The following is a 26,629-nucleotide window of genomic DNA, read 5'->3' as shown; positions in this document are numbered from 1 at the left end:
CGAGGTATCATCAGCGTAGATGAAATAGTCATCTCAGCGTTATTTTTTGATGATCATCTACTCAGCTTCAGGACAGGGTCAGATGATATTAGCCCGCCATATACATTGGCCATAGACGACGGATTGACCATAGACGACGGAGTTAGAAATTCCAAATTAAAGTGATGAAATATATATGTTTATATTAAAAGGAGTCCCCTCTTTAGCTCCGTCCCCCATAGTCCTATTAGAAAATAGAAGGCCACGTCCGTTTTTTTTAAAATCATAACGGATTTCCAATCATAACTTTTTATATATATATAATCCCACACTACTATTTAACGATATATATATATATTTATATATAAACTTTCATACTATTCAAGACTTAACTGCACATCCGTGTGAATTCAGATATGAAATAATAATAATACTCATAGAGCGCGTCCTATTATAATTTGATAAAAAAAAAAAGGCTTCTTTATTTTTACTCAAAATAGAATTTCTTTAGCAATTTTATTCATTTAAACTTTAGATGAGACTTGGATTCTGTGCTGACATTAATGTTCTGACAGAGACCACACGGAACTTCTGTCCGTAGCATTTACTGCAGATTAATTGTCTCAGAAAAAAAACAACTCAAATCGTAAAAAAATAGATCAATTTTACAAAGTGCCCCGAACATATATTTCCTATCATTATAACATGTACAAAAATATCGAATGCATAATATAAGCAGTGGAATCGCCTAAATAGACAATAAGTCGCTGAACCACAAGCGGTAGCTAACCCAACACGAGAGCCTCTTTTGAAGTCGTCGATGTAACACGGAGAATCGCCTGAGCGCGTAGAGGGGTGAGCTTCGCATGGCAAAAGGCCTCCCAGGACTCAGTGTCCATTGGGTCGAGAGAGTCTTCGTTTCGGGGGAAGGATGCTTGGGAGTTTACATAAACTGTTTGTAGTTCTATAGCAAGTGTTCGCGCAGCCTCTCGCGATTCAGGAAGCTGGTCGCTCAGCTGGGATGCTGCAATTTGAAGGAGCTTGTCGATTCCATAAGCTTTGATTCCTTCGGTTCCCTATAATTAAAATATGATTAGAATGCAAAAGGTTATTCATGTGAATCATCAAACGAACCAACTAAACACACACAACACACACATGAAAAGATAATGATGTGTTCGGTGCAAAATTTAATCTGATTGTTAGCTTATTTGTATGGATGCTAAGATTAGATAGGAAAGTACTTTTGAAACTCATTTGTTTCAAAATAAATTAAAAAGCATTGCTGATAACCCAGCCTAACCCTTTTGTGCTTGTGCGTAGCTCAGGTTCAAAAGTACTTTTGAAACTCATTTGTTTCAAAATAAATTAAAAAGCATTGCTGATAACCCAGCCTGACCCTTTTGTGTTTGTGCTTTAGCTCAGGTTCATAGCCCAACTCTAACAGGCCAGGACCAAGAAGCCGTTTTGAGGAATATGGCCATCCCAACATAATTTAAATGGATTTAGAATCTAAATTAGCTGAAGCTTCCAACATCCAATCAGAATCTGGTGCAAAAGAAATTAGTAGAAAGTACACAAAAATAACCCCAGTGAGAATGAATCTCTCGTGCTTTTTTAGAAAAAATCCATAATGTATTGAAACATGAATTCCCTGAATATATTTGCAAATAAATAGATGGATGAAAAAAAATAAATGAAATCATCACTCTGAAGAGGAAGGAAACTTACCAGTCGGGGCACACTCTTGCTGAAACATATAGATGCTTTTGCTCGTATCCGTGGATTTTTATCAGTGAGATAAGGTAGCAACTTTGGCAACAGAAGTGTGGGAGAAACAGAAGTGGTCATAGCTATGAGAGCGGCCAAAGCAGCTTCACATACAAACCGTTTGTCTTGTGAGGACTTCAGAAGCAATTGGACAAGCTGAAGAATGAAAAATCCAGGGCCTTAGTATCTGGTAGAGGAACTAACATAATTGATATTACAAGATCAATAAAAAGTTTAGAACATTTATGAGTCTTAGGATTTGGAATTGCAGGTCCAAAAATTGTTTGGAGGAAATAATCATCATAACTAGGTGAATTGTGAGGGAAAAAAATATAGATTGGGGAAGGTTTTTGATTTTTAAAAAAAACTAATAAAGACGTGTTTGGGTAAATATCAATTAAAAAGAATGCCTTTTGGTTAAATGCTCAAAAATTTACCAGAGAATCAATTGAGTCAATGACTTTATCATTGTAAGCCTTAAATATGTCAGCAGATGCCATAATTGCAGTTTTGCAAACAGCACTTCTAGGGCTTTTCAGTGACTTCACAATCAACGGAATCACAGATCCTCTACGATAAAAGGTTTGAGAAAGAAGCAACAAAGAAGATAATAAATGTCAGTTGAGAAATGGCTAATGACTTAATTATGTGAAAAACACACTGAAGACAAATAAGAGCAGATAACTGACAAGATCTCGAGAAGCTTTTCTTCATGGTATATCGACAACTGGCGCACGTTATTAAGGGCTTCACATACAGAAACCCAGTCCTTTGAGTCTAACCTGCTAAACAGTGTCTGCACAAAAAAAAAGGAAATGAGATAAATGTGCTTTCATAGGTCAAAGTTGAACATGCTGTTGGATGGCAAGAACATTTTGAAGAATAAAAACATACATTAAAACATGCATCCAAGTCTGGTACATCACTCAAATTCTCAGATTCTATGTACTCAACTTCTGCATTTCCTATCTCTGCTACAGTTGTCCCCATATCGATTTTAATTGCTGGAACAGAACAGAGGGGAGGAGTTTTCTTCTGAAATTCAGATCCATTCTCAGGGTACAACTTTGTTAAAGTTCCTTTGCTATCAATAGTCTTGTCCAATCCGGATGCGGGGATTATATTAAGATCCCTGAGGGCTTTGGTAGACATCCTCACCTATAAATCTGAATAAAGAAAAAGAAAAGCGTATGAGGAAGAGGGTAACACATCAAAAGCAAATTCTCTTATCCGTTGATAAAGTTCATAATGATATGTGAAACAGAATCTTTAAGTTTTCATTTAAAACAAACTCCACATGTGCTACAAAATATCAAAAATTTACATCTGCCTCAAACCCTAAACTATTAGTCTACAGTTTTCTCAAAGAACTTGGAAAAGGTGAAATGGTTGTAGAAATGTTATATCTTAACACGTGGGTATGCAAGCCATTAAATCTACAAAAAGGTCAACCAAATCATTACAGGATGCAATGATCATCACATCACATAAATTAAGACTATGGAGGAACTTTTTGATCAATCTAAAGGTAAACCTTATCCATCCCTAAGAAGATAGAAAATAGAAAACTATGATATTCTTAGATTTTAATATCAAGAACTCAAGCATGGGAAAATGAACCCAACTAAAAGTAACGATTGTTTTTGTCCCTCAAGAAGCACCACTATGAGAAATTTACATTACTGATCGAGTACTGCAGTCAAATAGCTAATGGATGGAAGGTGCATGAAACATTATACTCTCATCAAAAAATAATGCACTCAAAATATAAGAAATAAAACATGAATAATTTGACAGAGCACTATGTACCTAGGTAGTTAATCAAATATTCGTATAACCTTGATATTCACACTCCCTACTTTGTGTTTTAATGGCAGTATTCTTCAAATGTCCTTTAGATAAGATAAAACCATCATTAACAGTGGAAAAAGAACAAAAAAACTCGACATATGAAATTCATCACTAGGCATTCGTCTCCTATTTAGGTCTAATTCCACTTTTTTCTGTAACGATAGCACGCAGCTGTTTGGTCTAGAATAGCTTCGCTATGGGTGATTCAATACTTTCCAGAAAACAAAGTAGTGGCACAGCATTCAAAACCTAGAACGACAGTAAATCAGCACAACGATCCCTGTATTCCACGCAAAAGGTAATCTAAGGGACCAAAACCACCTCGCTAACCGGAGCATACACTATGAGCAACACGATCAATTTCAAAAGAAAACTTTTCACATTTCTTTTGAGATCTAAAACTAATTCAATACAAACAACAAAATTCCACCGACACTAAGTTCTGTACAGCTAGATCACAACTTTGACTGGAACAAGCCAATCGGAAATATGAGCCAAAAAAAAACTCCGAGCGTACAAATGAAGCGCAAAAACAATAACCGTTCTCCCACTAGGTTTCCAGCCAACAGAGTCCCGAGAAAAGATCAAACCCTTCGCCCTAAATAACAAAGCGAATCGAGAGGAAAACTACAGCGCTGGATCACTAGAGGCATTCGATTCCAAAATAGAAACGAGCAAATGGGTCAAAGATCACGTCGAAGCATACATCCAAAGCACAAATCTGTGCAAAAAAACAAAAATTTCAACAGATGTCGAATCGAAAACCACCACAGCGTTCCTTCCAAGCAGAGAAGAGCGAGCGATAGAGAATATTACCAAGTCGCCGGAGGAGGTCCGGTCGAAGTGAAGACGGCAGAGCGAGAAGAAGAAGAAGAAGAAGCGGAGGAGGATTCGCCTGAGTGTATTTTTGGTACTATTTAATGCTTCGGTGTGGCAACTGGCAATTGAATAAATATCAAATTAAGACCGCTCTTGCAACGTCAACCCACCCGCTTCCTTACCCAGTTAAGGCGCCGTGGGTCCCAAAGGATTATCCAGTGGAAAGCAAAGGGCCGGCGAGGCAAATGGACAGATTTTTTTTAAAAAATGGAGAAATTTTTAAAAATATTTTTTAAATTATTTTCAACATAAAGGACCAAGCTCATTCGCATTCGAGTTTTTAATTTATTTTACAATATAATTTTATCCATCTCCAACTCCACAAATTTATTTAAATTAATACGATAAATAAATCATAAAAACTAATACTAAAATTCGAATATTTATCTATAACTTATTTTTCTTTAAAAACAAAATTTGTCGTTCCTCCTTTCGCGACCATCGGCGCGACGACTGCGACCGCCGTGCTTTCCTGTCTCCTCGAGATGCCCGTACATACCCACAAATGTACCCAACACCGCAATCAAGGCGAGTTGACGTGTCGCTCTGTAGGTGCGCGGTTGCTCCCATCGTCCGGGACCCAAAGGGCGAAAAAAAGCCGCCGCCTCGCGTTCGGAAAGGCCACCGCAGCAGGCAGCGGGACCGACGTGCCTCTGGCAAACTGAAAAGCAGGTAGAAAAGGCGAGTAAACCGTGAGACGTGGCGGTGGGGCGGCGATAAGGCAGCCTGCTGCTGCATGTGTTTTTTTTCCCGGTCGCATTAATGATTTTTAAAACTATTTTTTTCTTTTTTAAAAAAAAAAAAATTATTTATTTATTTATGGTTTCAGTTGTGTAGCGTATGATGAGGAGTAACCAACCACCAGCAACCAGCTAAACTTTGCTGGCTCACGTACCGAACTGAAGCATATGGCAAAACCTGCAACAATCATATTCTTGCTACTGAATTATTATAATGATGAGGGAGATTTTGCAAGAGGAGACTCACCAGCTACCTACCACTTAACATCCAAGGCAACAATTGGGACGAGTCAAAAAAAGAGGCTCTCCAAATATCAAAATTAGAATCCAAACTCAGATAAAATAATGGTGTCCATTTGATGGTGCTGGGCCAGGAAATGATGAGGGAAAGCCAACCACTGAGTTGTTGCCTTGTCTCTCAGTCATCTTCATCCAAGATGGTTTAGTAGAACTTACTCTGATAGCAGTTCAGTTTAGATACTAATGGAGAAATTATTAAGGTTAGGACTTCCATATTTTGGCACAATATAGTAACCATATATAGGATAGTCATGAACAGATAAAATTTGTTCAAGCTACAAAATCTGTCTTTGGTAGCTTCCATGAGCACTTGAACGGTTCAGTTATGGATGGGAGACCATCTGCTTGCAGGAGCGTAGTCCAGGTGCACCTCCCTCGGCATCGTTTCTCTTCGTCTCCCTGCATCGTTTGCTCGAGTCGTCGAATCTGTTTCGGGGACAAAGAAGTGTCTTGTTGTGCTGCTTCTTCCTCCTGCCGAGAAAAAGATAGCAGAGTGTGAGTTGATTAGTACACTTGAACAGTAGCTCACTCTGTTTTGGCAGTGTACCTTTAGCTCTTCTGACTGGTTGCAGAACGAGCAAAAGAAGCAGAGCCACTGCCATGGCATGCCTCATTGGTTTGTGCTCCCACAAGGAATTGGCAGGGAGAGGAGATGTTATGTAGAGTGGTTGGCTTGAAGGGCAAGGTTCAATTGTTCAACGTTTCTTCGACTACGTGCTCGTTGCATGATTTATGCAGTAAATTGGTTACTTTCTTCTTCCTTCACTTCAATCCCAAGGAAGTTCAAACAATTAAGTTTACAGAGTTGTGAGACTTTGAGTCAGAGTTTGAGGGAGGAAATTTCCATGAATTATGGAATCATGTCTTGGAGTTTATGGAAACATGTTGACCTCGATCTGATGCGTAAGTGTTGGCCAAACCTCGATCTGGTTAGCTCGTTTAAAACAGTCTACAAGATGTACAAGGAATTGGAATAGTTCAGCATTTAAGTTGATGTGTTTTCCCATCAAAAGTAGAATGTGAGCCTGGCTCAAATGACTGGCCGAGTAAATAACTCAAAACACATCTAATTATGAGCACGAGGACTGCAAGTAACTGCAGCAAATCATAGTATCTCATTCTATAAATGAAAAACCTGTAAAATGGTGTCTTCAACTTGAGTACAATTTATTCAGAAAAAGAAAAGCTTTGAAAGTTGCTGGCAAATGTTTGCACTTGAATGTATGACAAATTGCTGGAATATTGTAGAGAAAACAGTTCGGGTGGCTGCATGTGACTGTTTAGAGTTGAATAAGTAGCCAACGATCATTTTGGCATTCTACCATACTTTGCCACTAATGCTTTCAGGTAACTAGTCCGTTGTTCCTGAGCCAAGAGAGGCGGTAGCATTTGTAATGGTGGCCGAACAGAAAGATTGCGCCCCTCCATTACTAGAAAACTGTAGTTTGAGTTCAGAGAATTTGGACCTGAATGCTTGCCCAGTGGTGGATAGTTTGAGAGGGGTGAAGGAGCTGAGTTATAGCGGGAAGGTACACCGTTAGAAGACCCAGCAGAGGTCTGAATCAACAAAGTTTGGGTTGGTAAAGCAATTGGTTTAGTAGATGGAAATGGAAGTGGAGGCAGCAGTGGTAACTCCATTCTAGAACTTTGAAGATGTGGAACAAGTTGCACTGGTGGCTGCGGCAGGGGTTCAGAGGTTTTAAGTTTCTTCTTCGGAACAGGAGATTCTCCTAGACCAATGACGCCAGCTGAGACAAGAGAAGAAAGCAGATACTGCAACTTGGCATAGGAGCTAGAGGAGGTGGGCTTTGCTTCCATCTCAGATGAGATACCAGTACCTACTGGAACAAACAATAACAGTATCAGAGGCTTCAAATAAAGATTCCTTGGGTTTTTGCTCAATTATCAGGAGTTCAATATTTGAGTATTGAAGAGACAATACCTGTTTTCGTATGTCGAGATATGATGGTAGCCTAGAAAACATAGAGAAAGAAGGATGATGAGTTGCAGTATCAAATGCTTATGTCAATAATTTTCCAGGATTCCAACAGAAAATGAAAGATATGAGAATTAGCTTATTTCTATCACTTAGCAATTTCATTATGGTAGTGTAAAAGGGAAGCCTAGTGCACGATGCTCCCGCCAATACGAAGTCCCAGAGAAGGGAGAAATCAAGAGTGATCCTGGCTTGTAGTGCTAAAATAGGTTTGACTGGCATGCAATGGAATCATGTCAAACCTAAGATGATTCATCATGCCCTCACACGATTGATTTGATCAATCTTTTTGGACAAGAATCTCATATCTATATCAACGTCACCATTAAAAGTAAGTTTACTTAATTTGCATATAACTGTGTTATCTATCACTACTTCGGGTGCACATGTCATTGTCAACACAATAGCCCGTATTCATACTCTACGTTGAAAAAAATCTTCATTTTATGATCATGCAGCAATTATGATACAGACAAGTGTACCTCAAGGAGATGATGAAATTGTGGAGTCTTCGTTTCCTGAAATACATTCAAAATGGAAAAACTGATATATGTGCATATATATATATATATATATATATATATATAATCAAATTTTTTCTTGAGGATTTAGTTATTTTTAATTGCCCTATGCATTCCTCTAGATTATCGTGTTCCATCTGCAGCACAACTTCAACACTTCTCAAACTCTCTGTGAGGCTATGGTACCTAATCATACTAGAGTCATTTGAAAGTTCTATGGAGAAATGAAACATGCAAAAGCAACTAACATATACATATATGTGAAAAAAAATGAGCAGACATATAGCTTTGATTTATGAAGATGCATGTAGAGAGCAACAAAGTCCATACATATTTACAAAGCATAGACATGGAAGCAGTATAGCAATAGAGTCATACACATGATATGATGATGATATAACAAAGCATAAAAGCAAGTAATATAAAAAAACAGACTAGAACATAGAGTTATTTATCTGTAATTCAGTATGAAAAATAAATGTATAATTATTTTGTCTCTTTGCCACATCAGCAATCAACTTGGGCTCCATGCCACCAATGAAGAAGAGGCACATCTTGATTTTGCATCTTAATTGTATAGGTTTTATTTCAAGTTAATGGTCATAATTTCAATTGCCATCTGAACCTTGTGTTAGAATGAGTTTTAAGTTTTCAGTGACCCAAATAAAGTCTAGATATGAGTTAACCAAGTTTGGATGTTTCATAATAATGATATCAAGCAAGTTTAGTCTCAAAATAATTATGGCACTCCAATTTAGTCTCACATGAAGAGCTATGAGCTATTGAAAGGGATTATATCATTGTAAGCTTGATGAGTAACATTTCTATTAGCTAGTCTGGGCTTAAGTATTTTGGGCAAGTTGTGCCTAAGAAAGTTAACTAGTCAATTCTCTTGGAACATTAAAACTTGGAAACAAATTGAGTCTAATACACAATTTTAGGTTAGGTGTTTAGCATAGATTCAACATTGGATCTCAAATTCTGCCAATGAATGATATTAGGCTGTGAGATAGAATTTAGGTCTTGAAAAGGACATCAAGCCTCATGTGAGGAGATTTTCACATAGATTATGATTCTCCAATTTAATACCACACAGAGAGCTATGTAGTAATGAAGGGTACAAGCCTAGATGGATGTATTATTAGTGCTTTATCTTAAGCATTATAGGACAATGGTGGTCCTAACAAAGTGTCAATTTTCTTATTGGACGGAGTACAGCAATTACTATTAGTGGATTTATTTCTAAGCATGCTGAAAACAAGCAAAGAGATTTGTTAACTTGTCCAAAGAGCCATTTCATTAATAGATGTGGCATGCCCATGTGACTTTATTTCACAATCAAATCACATAAGATCACAAAATACTTGATGGAATGATGCTAATTACATGGCAGATTCCTAAGTCATTGTTTTTCAATCAATTGCCAAATAGAACTATGTGGGCATGCCAAGTGGACAGATATTTTTTGGAAAGAAATTAACATATGGTGACAATTATTACATTTCATAAAGTTATGTAAAAGTAATAATTTTTTATTTTGGTTATATAATTGTTACAAACTCAAAAGTTTAAACAGTGAAAACAATTAACCCAAATGAAATCACTATGATAAGAGAAATGTAGGATCACATAAATGTCGTTCATATCTTGTTTCCTTGGTTGACAACTTATGTTATTTCTCATTTTACAATACAATTCTTAAAATATAAGTGAAATAATGATATGCAATTTACGATCTAATAAAACAATGATGCCACTGGTTCAGACAGGCTGCCCCCGGGTTCACTGGCCCGCCAAAAACCAGTCAAGGTGGGGCGGGGCGGGGCTGATGGGTTGGCTTGCCATCCTAGCAGACTGGGAAATCCTAACCCAACCCAAGGTAAATTGCGGGTTAGGCCGGCCAGCCCACGAGCCCACCAAAAATAAGAAAAGGTTGAAATTTTTAAGTTTGGATTGCGGATTAGACGGCCAAACCCACGAGCCCATTGAGTTTTCCACTTTAGTTTTAAGTTTTGAAGAAAAAAAATTATTCTCAACCCGTGGGCCAACTCGAGCCAGCCATAAGGACAAGCGTGCGTGGATGACCCATCTTTAAATGAGTTGATAAAATTTCAACCCAACCCGCTTAAGTTGTTTAGCAAAGCGGGCAACCCAATAGGCCCGATCCAAATTGACGGCTTTAGGCCACAACTTCAAGAAATTTCTTAATAAGGAAGGTCAGCTATTTAAGATAAGAAAATAAAATAAAGCTTAAAGTGGCTAAACTAGAGGATTTATAACAATCCTTTAGTCAAAAGGTGAACTGTTATGTTAATATCACCGAACAACAAAAAAAAAGTCAATATGTCAAGTTAACTAATTTGTAAAAGTTAGCTAATTTTAGTCAAACCATGCAATACACATTGTTTAATCCTTGGTCACATAAAGCTAGCTAATTTGTGGCATAGCTGATCTATATTATTGATGTGAACAAATGTTTGACCTACTAACTTCAAACCAGATTAAAAAAATTGTACTGTCTACTTGATTTACTACCATTGGCAGTCCCAAGTTCTTTTTCTATTTTATCAATGAATATAATATCAACTTGGCATTTTCTAACCCAAGCATCTTCATCATAAACATGAAAATAGCCATAAATTATTTTCAGTAAAAGCCCCCCATTGGAATGCTCCTGAACATGTCCAACATACAAATGCTTCATATGTGTTTATAATGTGAACCGTGATGAATATGCACATACAATTTAGGAAGCATTTAAGTTCCATACCAACTTAGTCTTCTCATTCATCTTTCTTGCATCTTCCAACTCAGCCTTGCCATCCATCTTTCTTGTTTCAGAGATGATTCTCGCAATTTTTTCTCTGAGTTCCTTGCTTTTAGAACCAAAAAATTCATGTTCTTCCCATATGCAAACCTGGAAAACTTAGTAACTTAACAACTCTGAAAAATATCAACAAAGCCTAGTGTTGATCACTGATAAAGACCTAAAAACCAAGAAAATACTCCATAAATACTAGATGACAGAGCAAACAAATTTATGAATCTCTCAAGTAGTTCCAGCATAAAAGGGCACTTTATAAGATAGTAGGCCTATTCCAGTAAACACTAATAATCTCTTACTAAGTACTACAAAGCAGTACAACCATTTCTAAAATCTCAGATCTCGTATTGTTAACTTCTTGTCCCATGTTAGATAAGATGGTTACAAGTACTGAGTTGAAGATTAAGTTAGATGTTGGAACAATGATGTGATGAAAGAATAAACAACCTAGAGATTTCACATTTTTCATTCACTTAGTGCATATACTGTTCATTTTGACAGAAAAAAATTCTTTTCCTTTGAGATCTCCATTCCTTGTGGCTTATGATGGAACGCATTTGTCTATTAGGACCCCAAGCAAGAAAATAATAATTTAACCCTGCATAGACAGATATCTACTAGAAAGCAAGTATTCTTGGTATGTTCCAAATTGCAACTCTTTAACGTACTGAAGACCCAATTCCAAAAAACAAAAGAAAAAAGAATCCTCTAAAGCATTAAAGACAATTTGTTATGATGAAGTTACAACATACAAACCTAATTTGGTTTGGTTCTTCTATAGTTATGTCATTAATGAGCACACAAAAAAAAACTAATGATGCAATAGGCAAAAACATAAATCCATGCAGTAGTTACAACCTAATATCTAGACTAAGACATATCAAATTTAGTAATTCATGATTTTATGCAGATCTAATCAACAACATCCAAAAATATTAAGTATAAATTTGGAAATCTACTGAATGAATGCAATCTTCCTATAAAAATCATGTGCACTGTACATATATGAATGTTATAGTGGATTAACGGAAATACCAAGAACTAAATATCAAACATGGTGATGGCATTATGCTTTCATAACATAACAATAAAAAATGAAAAAGAAATCTAAAGCAGAAGAAAAGTTACCAATTTTAGTACAGCTTTTGCACACTCATCTCCTTTACCCAAAGCAAAACTTAAAGCCTTGGGAAGAACTTTCCAGAGTTCATTAATGAACTCTATACCCTTTTTCCCGCACTTTCGCAAAATCTCATTAGCAAGATGCAGAAAAGCTACTATCTGTTCTCTTGGGCAACTAAATAATTGTTGAAGCCATGTTTCAACAACTTGTTTCGCATTTTGCTTAAAGCTAATGCACCAACTTGATAAATCTTGTTTAGAGTTAAGCATGTAACTTCAACCTCAACATATTATTAAGAAAAAAAGTTTAAGTTTACTTTGCAGAAAAAAGTATTAGATCTGGAGGTTGCAGTTATGTTAAAGTTTCTGCTTTAGTTTCTTATGGAATAACTGAGATGGTATGGAAGAAAAGGCTTCATATCAGTGCATTTCACCATGAATATTGGATAAAAGAACATATATAGCAAGCATAAAGAACATACGAAATAGGAAAAATTGCTGAGATGGTATGGAAGAAAAGGCTTCATATCAGTGCATTTCACCATGCATATGGATAAAAGAACATATAGAGCAAGCATAAAGAACATACAAAATAGAAAACTTTGACTAAGGTACATTTCATCACAATCCCTATAGATCAATTACCAAAAAAGACCTTCATAAAAATAATATTTAAAACTTAAAATGTTTCCTTTCTCCAAAAATAACATGTTAATCTAACCATATTCTCAACAGTCAACCTTACCAAACTAACTTATACGACCTAAATGAAGGATACCATCAATTTGCCTCTGTGAGTTGTAGAGCTTTGCAAGTTCATCCACCAAAATCTGTTGGTTAAAAGATACTTCCATTTTTTCCTGATTAAAATCTCAAGATTAAAACAAAGTGATGATCCGAAGAAGTGGAAACAAGATACAAATGACCAATTCAAATTTTGAAGTCGGAGACAAGTTGAAGACAACAACAAACAACCACAACAACTACAAAAATAAACTAACCAGAGACCGACCGAGAACAACACAATGAGAAGAACGTAAAAAAGAAAAAAACCAAAAATAGCATGTGAAATACCAATCTGTATAAACAAATATCCGAGAATTTCACAGCGGTGACACCATGAACTTAGATGACCAAATTGTAAATGAAATCATTAGTCGTTTTAGGTAAGATAGATTGTTTAAGAATATTTTCACCGAAGGAGTAGTATACCTGCTAAGGAAGTTTCACACAACTCTGTGACAAACAAAATCAAGGGTTTGTCTAGAGTGAGGGTTTCGCACAACAAGAATTTAGATTGTGGCAATCATTTTGAAGAAGGGGGAGATAGAAATAGAATGTCGAGTCTCTTTATTCTAAAAACGTACATGTATTTTTTATTTTAATATAAATACACTTTTTTTATTTGTCACAACCGTCGCATTCATGAGTTCCCAAACAAGTCAATTTGCTTCCATAAAGCTCTTGTCGGGAGAAAATGCAATGCACCACATAAAAAGAAACTTTTATGCACATTGGTAGACGAGGAAAAATCATAAGGGGATGTACCTACCACACCTTCAGTATTTACATTTGGCAAAACTACAAACATATTGCTAGCAACTTTTGGCTGTCTTGTATTGACAAGTGAATAACCTTATTCTTGATCTTACCCATCTACATTTTGTAGAACAACAAAACTCAGACATCAACACTTTGAGAGGACACATGATACCCTTATTACTCAAGAGTAAAATATTTTAGAAAGAACTATGTAGGGCATTTGAACTCATGACTCTATCAAATACTTGTAGATGACTCCAAGTAAAATAGAAAAATTCTCCAAAGGCACTCTAAGAAAACAATTAGTAAGAAGTTCAAAGTTCACAATTGTCTCTATCTTCTTTCAATTTATCATAGTTCACAAGGTTGATATCAATAGTGAAACGAACTAGGGTAAAAACATCAGTCTTAAGAATCAATATTGTCATAAGAATCTTGCAGTGTAGTTACAAAATCTAGCATACCTATCAATTTTTTATGCATCTATATCCTTTGTAGTGCTAGAATGTTGAGGTTTCCCTATCACCATAAGTGAATATGACCTTCAATTCTTTTAGCCAAGAAAACAACTTAACATGAGGAAGTGACTTGCAAACCTAGTTCCTCCGAATCGTAGAATCTTTCTGTCAATAATTTACTCACCAATCCATGAACTCAGCGGTTATATATAAAAAAATTGTTAACCATTGGCCCATTTTCACTACCTTCTTCACTATAATTTACTAAGGTTCGCCATTGCTAAATAAATGCAGTTTGTCACATGGTGTCCAAAATAACATGATGTTCTTGCTCTAACAACTCTCTAGCCCTCATAAAATTGACACTATTGTCAATGACAATCCACACTATATGTTCTAGATCATCTCCCGAGCTACACTATACATTAGGTGATACATGACGAAATACCATGATATTCTACAATCGCATCGGATTTGTAAAATATCTCACGTTTCTATTTCAGTATATGATAATGATCATCCGCAAATGTTCTCCAACTATCATGCATCAATGTAACCACAATACACCCCATTACTTCTTGCACAATAAGATATTAAATAAAGGAAGCCCAATGCATGAAGCTCCCGCCAATACGGGATCCCGGGGAAGGACCTTTTAGCCTTACACTGCTTTATAAGAGATTGTTTTTGAAATAGGTTGTGGGGTCTTGCACGATAGGATGCATGTTCTAATCTCTTTCACTTGTTCCTTTAGATACGACTTGTTAATTCATACACATTTGGATGTTAGATACCAGCCTTTTGGATGTTGGAAACCATGCTACCATAGTACATATTGTTTGTTACATAGGGGGAATTCAATTGCAATAGAAGAAAATGACAAAGTTTGAGTGATCAATTTTTTTCCTATATTGTGTAGGCATCATCGATCCTAGTATGCTTGTAAGCATAGTCAGGAAAACATCAAATCAATAATGGAAATATCAACCAAATGCCTTCATCCCATGGAAGGAAAGAGATTACTAATACCACCTCTTGATGAGGTGATACAAACACTTGCACTCCTCCCCAATTTGGGTGTAGTGATTAAACCATTTCTCATTTGCCTAATTCCCATGCTATACCATTATCAAAGTAGGAGTCAATCGTGATTTCCTAAGATTGGCCTTTTGAGATTGGAGAATCATTAATTACGGTTAGCTTAAAGGTAAAGATTTAGTGAGTAATTTCCTTATTGGTATTGGGAAAAGATTGCCTAGTTTAGACAAATAACCAATCAGGCGTTTCATATCATTGAAACACTACAAGGCTATAATTGTGTATCTCAAATAGATGATAAAATAAACAAAAATATGTCTAGATGGTATAAACATGTTCAAAAATGATCAATAGATTTTACAAATAGATGAGTTTTTTAACTATTTAGAATAAATATGTAAATAATGATGAAAGACAAAAGAAAACATAAGCTAATATAGTAGAAAGTAGTTTTAGATATCTAAAGATCGCATGATATAATATTGGATAAAGTTCAGTGGTAAGATCCATGTGGCTAAGACTAACACAAAATGATGAAATCAAATAATTATAAGCACTACAAAAATCAAAGTTATTTTGATACTGACACCTACTTACAGCTAATAAATAACAATAATACAACAAAGTATTATGATATCCGACAATAAATAAAAAGACATCTTGAACTTCGGGGAGTCCTTAAGACAGTTTGCTCTCTTTGCCAGTTCAATTTCTGTAGAATGTGAGTTCCAAACTAATCGCAAGCCATCTCAAGTTGTCATGCTAGTAAAACAAAGGAAATGCCGAAACTAACCAACAGAGAGCGACAAAAAAAGTTGAAGTTTGGAGTTAAATAAAATGAAATAGTAAATAAAACTCCCCATTTGAAGATGAAAAATCAAGATGAGATCATTGGAGAACCTGCAAAAAATTAAGTGCGGTGCACGCAGCCATGGATATATGGCGCGCAAGCGCCGCATCCTTCGCATAGTTGATGCTCGCCGAAGGGGACTAATGTTTCCGCCTCCTCGAAGCTGGTTTTGCCTCCTTTCCCCCGACAGATCTCTCACTTGCTCTGGGGAACAGAGGGGAGGTAGAGATTAGGAAGGAGAAGGCGAAGGATTTCCACTTTGCAGTTGGGGGATTTGGGAGTTCGTCGCCGGAAAAGCAACAAGCAACTGCCGTGGGGAAAGAGAAAATGGACCGGGTTACATCTTCCGGTTCAACTAGTAAATCGGGGGTAGATTTCAAACCGCCCCAAAGGTTTAGCAGTTCTTCTCCACTTTACTCTTTTTATAATTTGGGTACATTTAAAAAAAGAAGAGTAAAGTAGGGAAAAATCTTGAATCATAATTTGAATTTTGCATATAATCTTCATTCATAAAAAATTTTATTTTCACTCTTTGCATATAAAGTTTTATTTGCTTCAACTTCCTCATGTAAATATTATGATCTAATTGCCCCTCATTTTTTTTTAAGTACAAAATGTCCAAAAATGAATATAATTCCTTTTAAATTCAACACTTTAGATTAGAATCGAGTATATTTTCTATTAAATTGAACATATTTTTTCCTGTTTTAATATAATTCCTCCTAAATTCAACACGTAAAAAAAATCTAGTATATTTTATATCCAATTAAGTATCATTTAAAGAAAATATAGTATATTTTCTATCCAATTGAGTATCATTTAAAGAAAATCTAGTATATTTTCTATTAAAATTGTCTTTCATATTTTTTAGGTATAAATAGTCTAAAAATGAGTATAATTCCTATTAAATTCAGTATTTTAAACTAGAATTGAGTATATTTTTTTATTAAATTGAGTACGACTTTTTTCCTATTTAATATAATTTCTCCTAAATTCAGTACCATTTGAAAAAAAATCTAGTATATTTTTCATCCAATTGAGTATCATTTAAAGAAAATCTAGTATATTTTCCATCTAATTGAGTACCATTTAAAGAAAATCTAGTATATTTTTCATCTAATTGAGTATCATTTAAAGAAAATCTAGTATATTTTCCATCCAATTGAGGTCGAAAAAAATTATACTCAATTTGATAGAAAATATACTAGATTCTAGTTTAATATACTGAATTTAAGAAGATTTATACTCATTTTTAGATTTTTTATACTTAAAATATCAGGGACAATAGGTAAGCATATTAGACTAGAGAGTGAAAACAAAGATTTTTTCCAATAGCTAGGGAGTGCATGCATAGTTAAGTTTGCCAATGGGGGCTGCATGCAAATCTTGATGATTTTATTTATATTTTCTCATCATTACATTTCCCTTCATTAATAAAATGTAATTTGAATAATAATTTTAAATAATAAAATATAGGGGTGACAATTTTTGATCGATATGAAAACACGATCCGAACTGAATATGTAAAAAATAGATTAGGGTCGGGTCTTATTAGATTTAGATTAGGTTTGGATTGACCTGATTGATACGATTAATAAACGGATCAATTTCGAGTTAACTTGAAATGATCTGATTACAATCCACGAAGCCATTTATAAATATTTTGGACTCGGGTTCGAATCAGATTCTGATTAAGTTCAAGTTAAAATAAACATATTTTTATAAAATGAGTCTTTTGAGGTCGGGTTCGAATTGAGTTCAAGTTAAGATGAACATATTTTTATAAATAGATCATTTCAAGTTAGGTCGATCGTATTCGGATTGGATTCGAGTTATAATTTATTTTAGGTCAAAATCTGGTTAAATATAGATAAACAAATTAAGTGTAGATCCAATAATTTAACTCAAAATATTAATTAAATTGAATTTAAATTTTAATATTCTAACCTATCAATCTACCCATCCAAATTGATCCTAATTGTCACTCGTAGTAAAACATATATGTTAGCCTTAAAAAGGATATTTAATAAAATATAAATATTATTTATGTCTTTATTTAATGAAACTTGAACACCTTTTGGAAGATTATTAATAATAACTTTCTTAGGAAACCATGTCATGCCATTATTCTTTACTACTAGTAGGTTATTGATTTGTATTTAAATATTTATAAAATAAAGAGCATAAATACCTTTGATTAAAGTTATACGATCTCAGAGTAATTTGAATAAATTACATGTTCTCGGATAAAAAATTTATTTACTTGAGGATCGATTATAAATTAATTTTATAATTTATTTTTCTTTATATATCTCAGAGATAGACGGAGTGTAATTAATTTTTACTATAATTTAAATTAAAATTTAATTATTTTAGAATAATTTTAATTACAACGGTAGAAAAGAAAGCAAAAAGTTATTTTAAGTCACAATTACAAGTAATGTGCTATTTTTAATAGTTTTTTAAAAGAAATTATCTCACATATAAATAATTAGAAGTGATTAATTTCCTGTCATAATAAAATAAAAGTGGGATTAGGTCACGGAACTCATGGAAGGGGAAGGCAAATTGTACGCTAACACGTTGATTTCCATCATTATGTGAAACTGCTAAACAAATTATGGTAAAAAAAAAATTAAAAATAATAATAATATATTTGCTCAGGTAAAAGCTTCTCTCAGAAATTATTTTAGATAAATAATTTTTCAAAAACATATTCTAGAATAATTGTCCGTGGCGGATGACGAAGCGTGGAGAAGCCGGCTACGCATCTTTTATGCGCACCATCGTTCGTTACCCATCAGTGTCCGATCGTCCGCGGCCTCTGATTTCTGAGTGGGGCCCACGTAAATATGCAAGCGGCGCGGCCAATCGCAGGGATGGTGAAGGTCACGAGAGTAACGGTTAATGGTCCCGGTCCAATGTGTTTTCGGTCTACTGAACCGGCCGGATGCCGCATCTTTTCCGCTAGCGTTGCTTGTTTTCGCGACGTCTCGGACGTGTCTGTCTGTGGGCTGGATCTTGGAGTGGGCCCAGCCTTTACGCAAGCGACGGTACCAATGGCAGGGAAGGTAAAGGAAACGACTAGCTTTCATTAAATCCGTGCGAATTAGCAACGCAGCAAGGATTAGCGGTCTAATGAACTGGCTAAATCGTAACCCAAACTCTTACCCATTCGTATCGGACGCTTCTGTGGCCTGGATCTTTTACAGGGCCCAGATTGAGCGACCGACGTCACCAATCATATGGAAGGTGAACGAACAAGTAAAGTGTACGCCGGGCGATAAATGTATTACTTTTTTTATCATTTATTAGAATATTAAGATAATTATCTAATTATATCGACCAATTAATATAATTACTCACGAGGGTACATTGGTAATTTCGTGAAATTATATATATATATTTGTGCGCGATAATAGGGAAGAATGGAAGAGAGAGAGAGAAATTGGTTTGGGGCTTCTTTGGATGAGGAATTTAATCTGCTTTCTCGTGATTGAATCGGGCTTTTGGTGGTGAGAGCAGAATCCGTCTCTGACCGCTAGGTTTCTGGATTTTTTTTTTTTTTGTTTTGATCTCTGAATTTTAGCGTTATTCCTTTTACCGATCGTCGGCTCAGTTTATGCTTCTGTGTCGGACATGGCGTGGGATTGAGGGAGAGGGAATGTGTGCCGTGAAAGGCACCTGTTTGATTTATACAAGATGGTTTCATCGCCTTGTATTTTGCAATTGTTCCTCTTCGTCGTTTTTTTTTACGTATTTGGAGTATGTAAGAAGCTGCTATTTGGCATTCATGAGGTTTTTAGTTTTTTGACATTTTTTTGTTCAGTTTCTGTTCTTGCTTTGAAGTGAAGTTTGTTTCTTCTTTCCTCATATTTTTGTTTTTTTTTTTGGCAAAATTTCATTTTTATTGAGGATTTTTTTTTTCATCTTTTGCACTGTTCACGCGTTTTCACTCTTTACTATTTGATTTAAAAGAATATATCGAGAATTATCAGATCATTTGGTTCCTATCTTTGGTACCAAAATCTCAGTATTCGTATTTTTTTCGGAGTAGGTGTAGTAAAACTTAAGGCAAAAAAACTTTTTCCCCTCAATTATTTCATGCGTATATATTCTCCTCCGTTGCATTTTTTTAACATGATTCTTTTATCTATGTACTCTTTGATGATCCATTTCTCTTTCTTTTACCTTTCAGGGTATCAGTTGCAATCTTGTATAGATGCTCATCAGCACATCTTGTTGCTGACTTTAAGTCAGTTTTCCTTTCTTGATTCCCTCGAATTAACAAGTCTTTTGCAAGTTTTACTTGCTAATTCTGCATGGACTTCATTATCGTTGGCACTAAGTTGGAGATGGTGCGTGCTAACTTATTGCAGCCTAGGCATTATGTATACAGTAATTTAGCTATCCCTGACTAGCTGAGGTGAGGTCTAAGATTATTTTTCAGTGCCGAATGATCTTGCTTTCGCCTGGTAACATTGTGGAATTAGATTAGTTCAGAAAGGCACAAGGAAAATGGATTAAATTTTATGACTGGAGGAAGAATCATGCTACTATCTGGAGATATTATTGAGTTTCAAAATTGCACAAGGGAAACAAGGGCAGAAGGTAGTGGAAGTAGGCTTTGACCTTATTAGTTACTTCAATGGGCTTGCCTCAAGTACAGTTAGAAGAGGCCGATGAAGGTAGGAGATTGGCAAATGCATTTGAGTCAACCCCACCTCACTGTATTAGTTTTTGCAACTGCAATTTGGATGGAGTACATGCAGAAAGCACAAATTATGATGATGTCGGAGAATTTTCATCTTCACCTAGCAATATTCGGAGGAAATCCATCTTGGAAGATCCAGAAAAAACAAATTGGATGTTTGAATACAAAAATGCTATCATTGAAGCTGCAGACATTCAAGGCTTGAAGATCGAGTCCAATGATTCAAATGATAGGTTATTACCTAATATCCGTCATGTTGTCCAGAAACCTGCATTTAGGGTGGTTGGCTTTGAATCAAGCCAGTTGAGTTCCTCTGCTAGTGGGTTTGAGAATGTGACTGTGGACCAAAGTCACCATTCTTCTATAAATTTAAACATTTCAATCTATTCCCAAGGATCCCAACCACGCAAGCGGTTGTTGTCTCCTCTGAGCAGTGTGCTTAGGACACAATTCCATGGTGATTTGCTAGATATTGATTCTGTTGATTCTCAAGCATGTGAATTTATTAGGGATTATAGTCTCTTGCCCTCACAAGATCTTACGAAATTAAATGTTGGGGTTTCTCAACTTATTTCAGACTGTCCCTTCTCAAGAAATTCTGATCTTCCAAATACTTCAGATAGTAGTACATCGAGGAGCAATCTTTTCACTGATGGACCTGTCCTTGACAAGGAACCTTTTTCTCATTCTCATCATATATGGGAGGTTAATCCTAGTAATCATAGGAATAAGCTAAGACTTTCCACTGGTGCATTAGCTATTTCTCCAGAGAAGGTTAATTCAACACCAATTTCCTTATCTCCTCTGGGTCCTAGATTGTCTGAAAGAATGAGAATTAAGGAAGTACAAAGGCACATAAAAAAGGGCATGGAAAGTAACTTCTTCGATTCAAAGGCTATTCAAGGATCAAATTGTGTAAATGAAACCAAAATAATGTTCCCACATGAAGAGATTGGTTCTAAGATGCACAATATATTTGAGAAACCTAGTATATTGCATGATGAAATGGATACATTTTCTCCTGTTTGCAGGGGCCATAAGAGCTTAGATGATGATCCACAGTCCATTCTTGTAACCCACTGCACGAATCATGTTAGAGGCTCAACTGTGCCTCATTTGAGGAGGTCTTTGGTTGGGTCATTTGAAGAGTCTCTCTTATCTGGTCGATTCTCATCTGGAAAAGTCTGTCAGGTACTAGATCCGATTTCTACTTCATTCAGCTGATGCCATATGCTAGAGCTTTCTAAGGTTCACATATAGAGCACATTGTTATTGCATTTGACCATTTGCCTTTTTGCTTCTAAATATTGACAGGCCTTTGATGGTTTTCTGGCTGTGCTAAATGTAACTGGTGGTACCTTTTCACCAAAGTCTCAGAAACTTCCTTTCTCAGTGACCAGTGTTGATGATATATCATTATTGTACTATGCATCAATTGATATTGCTGGCACCTTGTCATCTAATAAGGGTAGAGGCCCAAAATTGACTAGAAGTTTGAGCAATGACTCTGGAGTTGTCAAAAGTCGGTTGCGCATTCCGATGAAAGGCTGCTTACAACTGGTATTGGATTTCCTAGAATTAAAATTATTGTTGATGTTCAAGTAAGTTAGGTCTGTTAAACTTGATATGATGTTGAGTCTACTTCTATTACCAACATAAAAGATTGGCTTGGTATCATTTATGCAAACATACTTGTTTTTTCAGTCATATGGTATGCTGTTTGCAATATGGAAATAGGCTTTTGATATAAATTACTACTTCAAGGGCATAATTGTATAATCATAGTTCCTATTCATTCATGAATCGGTGCAACTGAGGTATGAAAAAAAAAATGCTGGAGGTTCTCATCCTGGGCATACCTGGTGGGACAAAGGTTATGGGAACTTTTCTCTTTACCCTTTAAATTTTTTTAACTACACTTTACTCTATGATTGCGCTTTTCGATTTCAATTTGTCAAGCTGGATAAATATACAATTCTAGTATATTATCTACTGACCCATCATTGTCAATTTGGTCCTACTTTGAAATGTTGTTTAATTTGATAACTAGCAAAACGTTTACGGTAAAAACAAAATGGTAGTTAATGTTGTGACCAAAAGGATATTCATTGTGGAAAGTATATTGTCCACTTTGGACCTTAAGTCCTCATGACTTTGTTTTTAGAGCTCTATCTAAAAGGCCTCGTTCCAATGGATATATCTTGCATCCTTTTAAACTCATGATCTTTTCCATATCTTTTCAATGTGGGACTTTGATTGTATCCCGAACAATCCTCCCCTCAAACAAAGGAGCACCATTACACTCATGATCCGGGCCTCCCCGTGAGCATCCGGTCATTCTTGACCTGCTTCGGGCCTCCCCACGAGCATGGTCACCTTGACCTGCTTCAGGCTTTCCTTGCAAACATTCGGTCACTCTTGACCTACTCGGGCCTCTCTGCGAACATCGGGTCACTCTGATTGCGTCGGGTCTCCCCGCGAGCATCAAGTCACCCTAACCTATTCTAGGCTCCCCATCAACTTCGTTTAAGGTCACCCCATATGACATTTGGTCCGGACCATGGTTTTGATACCATTTGTTGTGACCGAAAAGATATTCACATATCTCCACACACGATATTGTCCACTTTGGACCTAAACCCTCATGACTTTATTTTTAGGCTCTACCCAAAAGGTCTCATGTCAATGGAAACATCTTACATCTTTTTAAATTTATGATCTTTTCTATATCTTTCCGATGTAAGAGTTTGATTGTATCCCCAACAGAGTTAATACTGTCTATTAGATTGATAATAGATAAGGCAAAGGTTCTGCCTTTCCCTTCCCCTATTATGAAAAATAGGGTGGAACATTACTCCAACTCTGCCAGAGTATTGTGCTGATGTGCTGATATAGATAATTTTATGAGATTAAATGAAAAATGGATATATTGGTACTCATGCTCAAGCAATCAAAATAGTTGATCTAATTGTTAAAAAAAAAAAGACAAACTTATATTGACCCTGATATTGCATATTCATCTTGAAATATGCTTTTTGAGGAGTTTTTTCTCACAAGTAAAAGTTGACTGGCCAGCCTTATGTTAGTATTTGTAGGCATTGATTTCTCTCATAAATATTCTTTGTTGCTGCTTTTGCTGCTCCACCAGCAGTGTGCTTGTGCCCATCCAAGACCAATATTGATAATTTACTATCTGAAAAGAAAAGATTGTTATTTTTCTTGCAACTGGATTCCTGATATGTGTTTTTAACAGCTTCTTAGCAATCCTGAGATGACCCCACTGCACACGTTTTTATGCAATTATGATTTGAGTGACATGCCGCCAAATACAAAGGTACGAAGATCAGCTCATGTTAACAATTCTTACTTTCACTTCGACGTTGCCTTTTACTATTATTTGTTTTGACTCATTCCCATGGTGTCATGACACGTTATTTCAGTAAATTAGGAACAAGAAGATGATTGTAACTCTCAACTATTTGCCATTGTTTTTTTTTTTTTAATTTTATGTTTTTCTGTCAAAAAATAGTTAGCTAATTTAGGCTTTAGGCATTTTGACAATGTATTAACACGGTTCCTTTGGTTAATATGTTGATCTGCAGTTAATTTTTACAGCAAAATTATTAGTGATGTACTTAGCCTTTGTTTATGGATTTGAAACAGACCTTCTTACGCCAGAAGGCTACTCTGGCATCTCATGGATCCCCAAATAACTCAGCGAAAGGTATTGAGGAACAAGACTCAAAAGTTGCTTCTACAACTGAACTGAAATCCAATGACAATAGCCAGAGAGAGTGTTACGGTAGAGTTCATCCACTTAAGTTTACCTTCGTTGTTTCATAGATGAAAAGATGTAGAATTGAATGCTAAGATCAATACTTCTTTTGCCTTTCAGGTTGCAGGAGCAAAGATGATATTGATAGTTACGACCCAACTGCTAATCCACCAGAAGGAAGAAAAAACTCACAGCTTTTCCCCCCAGATGACCGTCGTGGATTTCCAAATGATTTTAGTTATACTATAAATCCTAGAACAGCTGAAGATGATAGCTCTAAGATAGATCTTTGCCCCCTAGCTAGCAAAAAGTCTGTTCATATCTCTTCAAAGATCAACGATAACTCCGCTGGTGCTCTCCGTTACGCGCTTCATCTGCGGTTTCTATGCCCTGCTACTAAGAAATCAACCAGGTCATTGAACAGGTGCAAATCTAACCCTGACTCTGTTCCCGAAACACAAGCTGACGCAATGGAAGGGCGTCGTTTCTACTTGTACAATGATCTCCGGGTTGTGTTTCCACAACGGCACTCAGATACAGATGAGGGCAAGGTATGAACTAAGAAAATGGTGCATGTTATATTTGCTCTATAACTGCTGCATTCTACTACATCTCTAGTTATTTGAACCTCAAAACACTAGAAATGCTATATTTTGTCATGGCTTGGTTAGATCGGTTTCTGACCGATGTTTCGATCGAATTTCTTGTTTCAGTTGCGGGTGGAGCACCACTTCCCTGCCGATCCAAAGTACTTCGACTTGAGCAATTGACTGGGGCACAGGGCTCATTTGTGCCCCCACAAATTGTACATATCACTCACCTTTCTTCTCTAATGCTACTTGTACATATTTTTCGTTACCTAACAAATAAATTTGTAATTAATCTTCAAAATTCTCAGCTGTTCGTCTTATTCCTGCTCTTTCTTAACAGTTCATTTGAGCTTCGCCTTGTTACTTCATCAAAGGCAAAGACTTCCGAATCGTAAAACTGGAGGAACAAATCGAAGAATATTTTGTCTACGCTCATCAATGTTCTTGACCTGTCGATTTCAAATTCTTCTATATTTCGGTTAGATATCAGTGGCAATTATACAAATAAATAAATATCATATCAGGTAAAATAAAAAAATTTAGACATTAATTAAAATTTTAAATGACATTAAATTATTACCCTTTGAAAATTCTTCCTTCCTATCAAATGGAATAAAGAAACCGATAAATTCTTTTCCTTTTTTTTCTCTAAGTAAAAAAAAACCACTTAACTTTAATATTTAAACACTCAATGAATCAATCCTTGACAAAATGGGCGAGTAAAAAACACTTTTTGAGAGAAATTTAGGTAAGGAAATAAAGAGAAGAAAATTATTTTAAATTTATTACGTATTGATCCATCGAAATTATATTTTTTTTTCAAAAAAAAAAAAGCATAGTTTGGCGCCAATCCATCTCTAATTTCATTTTTTTAAATCATGATAAATAAGAAGTGTTGCGGCCTTATGTAATATATTATTTTTTATTTATTAAATCAAAATATACTAGATAAGGTTTTCCTAATGTCTGTTGGAAAAAAAAAGACAAATATTCTTTTCTGATAATAAAAAATACTTGAAAATTTCCCTCCCATTGATATAAGTGTATATTTCAATATTTATGACGTGATGTTGATAAATTTCATTATTGTTTTAACTCATTAATAATCAAGTTATTGTTTTTAGATATTTTCCTCATCCGTTGTCCTCGGGGTTACGATGTAACGGTTAGGTGGTCGTTTAAGCAATTAATCAAAAAAAAAAAAAAAAGAGAAGGTTTTAAATAAATAGAATTCTCAAATATCACACCTTGTGAAGAATGATATATCAAGCAATCAATGATTTATTGTTTGAGATTTAGAATATATTATATAATGCTACCAAAGGAAGAACATATACTAGAGCAATGCTATCTGATCCGGTAGTTAGGAGGGACCTGCTCGATAGGAGGTTAAAGTGGTCAACGTGAACTACCTCCCCGATCAAGAAGAGTAGCCGGTTTGACACTCCGATGGCTCGATTAGGCACCGAGTTTCTGACGCTCATAAAGCTCAAAGCAGGGAGAGACGAAGGTCGAGCGGTCATCCCGCTCAGCTAGGCAGTGGACGCAGCCTCGACCTGACAGGCAAGACTCCCTCGCCCGCAGGGTGGAGCCAGCAACAGCTCATTGACCGAGCGGACGCCTGGCCCAGACGTTGCATCACCCGGACGGCAGGTCTCCCGCTCAACCCAATAATAGACA

The 26,629-nt window shown here is 35.8% G+C and overlaps 3 protein-coding genes across 9 annotated transcripts; 1 reads left to right on the top strand and 2 right to left on the bottom strand.

Moving 5' to 3' along the window:
• Positions 1–555: 555 nt before the first annotated feature.
• LOC121991367 lies at positions 556–4,535 on the bottom strand. Its single transcript, XM_042545380.1, has 6 exons — positions 4,417–4,535; positions 2,644–2,915; positions 2,439–2,545; positions 2,187–2,319; positions 1,711–1,905; positions 556–1,055 (listed from the first exon to the last, which is right to left on the bottom strand). The coding sequence occupies exons 2-6, from the start codon at positions 2,899–2,901 to the stop codon at positions 765–767; spliced, it is 984 nt and encodes a 327-aa protein (XP_042401314.1). The 5' UTR covers positions 2,902–2,915; positions 4,417–4,535; the 3' UTR covers positions 556–764.
• A 2,080-nt stretch (positions 4,536–6,615) lies between these two features.
• On the bottom strand, positions 6,616–16,217 carry LOC121991333. 5 transcript variants are annotated; one of them, XM_042545347.1, is made up of 7 exons: positions 15,921–16,217; positions 12,761–12,842; positions 11,989–12,233; positions 10,807–10,953; positions 7,998–8,033; positions 7,462–7,492; positions 6,616–7,360 (listed from the first exon to the last, which is right to left on the bottom strand). In XM_042545347.1, exons 1-7 carry the CDS (start codon positions 15,951–15,953, stop codon positions 6,825–6,827), a joined length of 1,110 nt encoding a protein of 369 aa, XP_042401281.1. In that variant the 5' UTR covers positions 15,954–16,217; the 3' UTR covers positions 6,616–6,824. The 5 variants fall into 5 exon arrangements, with proteins under 5 accessions (XP_042401281.1, XP_042401286.1, XP_042401290.1 ...); XM_042545352.1 differs by having other exon boundaries at positions 6,616–7,357; XM_042545356.1 differs by lacking the exon at positions 7,998–8,033.
• A 3,071-nt stretch (positions 16,218–19,288) lies between these two features.
• Positions 19,289–25,440, top strand: LOC121991310. Of its 3 annotated transcripts, XM_042545338.1 has the most exons (8): positions 19,289–19,385; positions 20,069–21,775; positions 21,899–22,144; positions 23,838–23,918; positions 24,248–24,386; positions 24,480–24,910; positions 25,073–25,164; positions 25,290–25,440. In XM_042545338.1, exons 2-7 carry the CDS (start codon positions 20,519–20,521, stop codon positions 25,127–25,129), a joined length of 2,211 nt encoding a protein of 736 aa, XP_042401272.1. In that variant the 5' UTR covers positions 19,289–19,385; positions 20,069–20,518; the 3' UTR covers positions 25,130–25,164; positions 25,290–25,440. The 3 variants fall into 3 exon arrangements, with proteins under 3 accessions (XP_042401272.1, XP_042401260.1, XP_042401266.1); XM_042545326.1 differs by lacking the exon at positions 25,290–25,440 and having other exon boundaries at positions 25,073–25,250; XM_042545332.1 differs by lacking the exon at positions 25,290–25,440 and having other exon boundaries at positions 19,291–19,415; positions 25,073–25,250.
• The last annotated feature ends 1,189 nt before the right edge of the window (positions 25,441–26,629 follow it).

The sequence above is a fragment of the Zingiber officinale genome, chromosome 1B (assembly GCF_018446385.1).
Source record: "Zingiber officinale cultivar Zhangliang chromosome 1B, Zo_v1.1, whole genome shotgun sequence".
Classification (NCBI taxonomy): Eukaryota; Viridiplantae; Streptophyta; class Magnoliopsida; order Zingiberales; family Zingiberaceae; genus Zingiber; species Zingiber officinale.
This window is presented reverse-complemented; position numbering and strand designations above follow the sequence as displayed.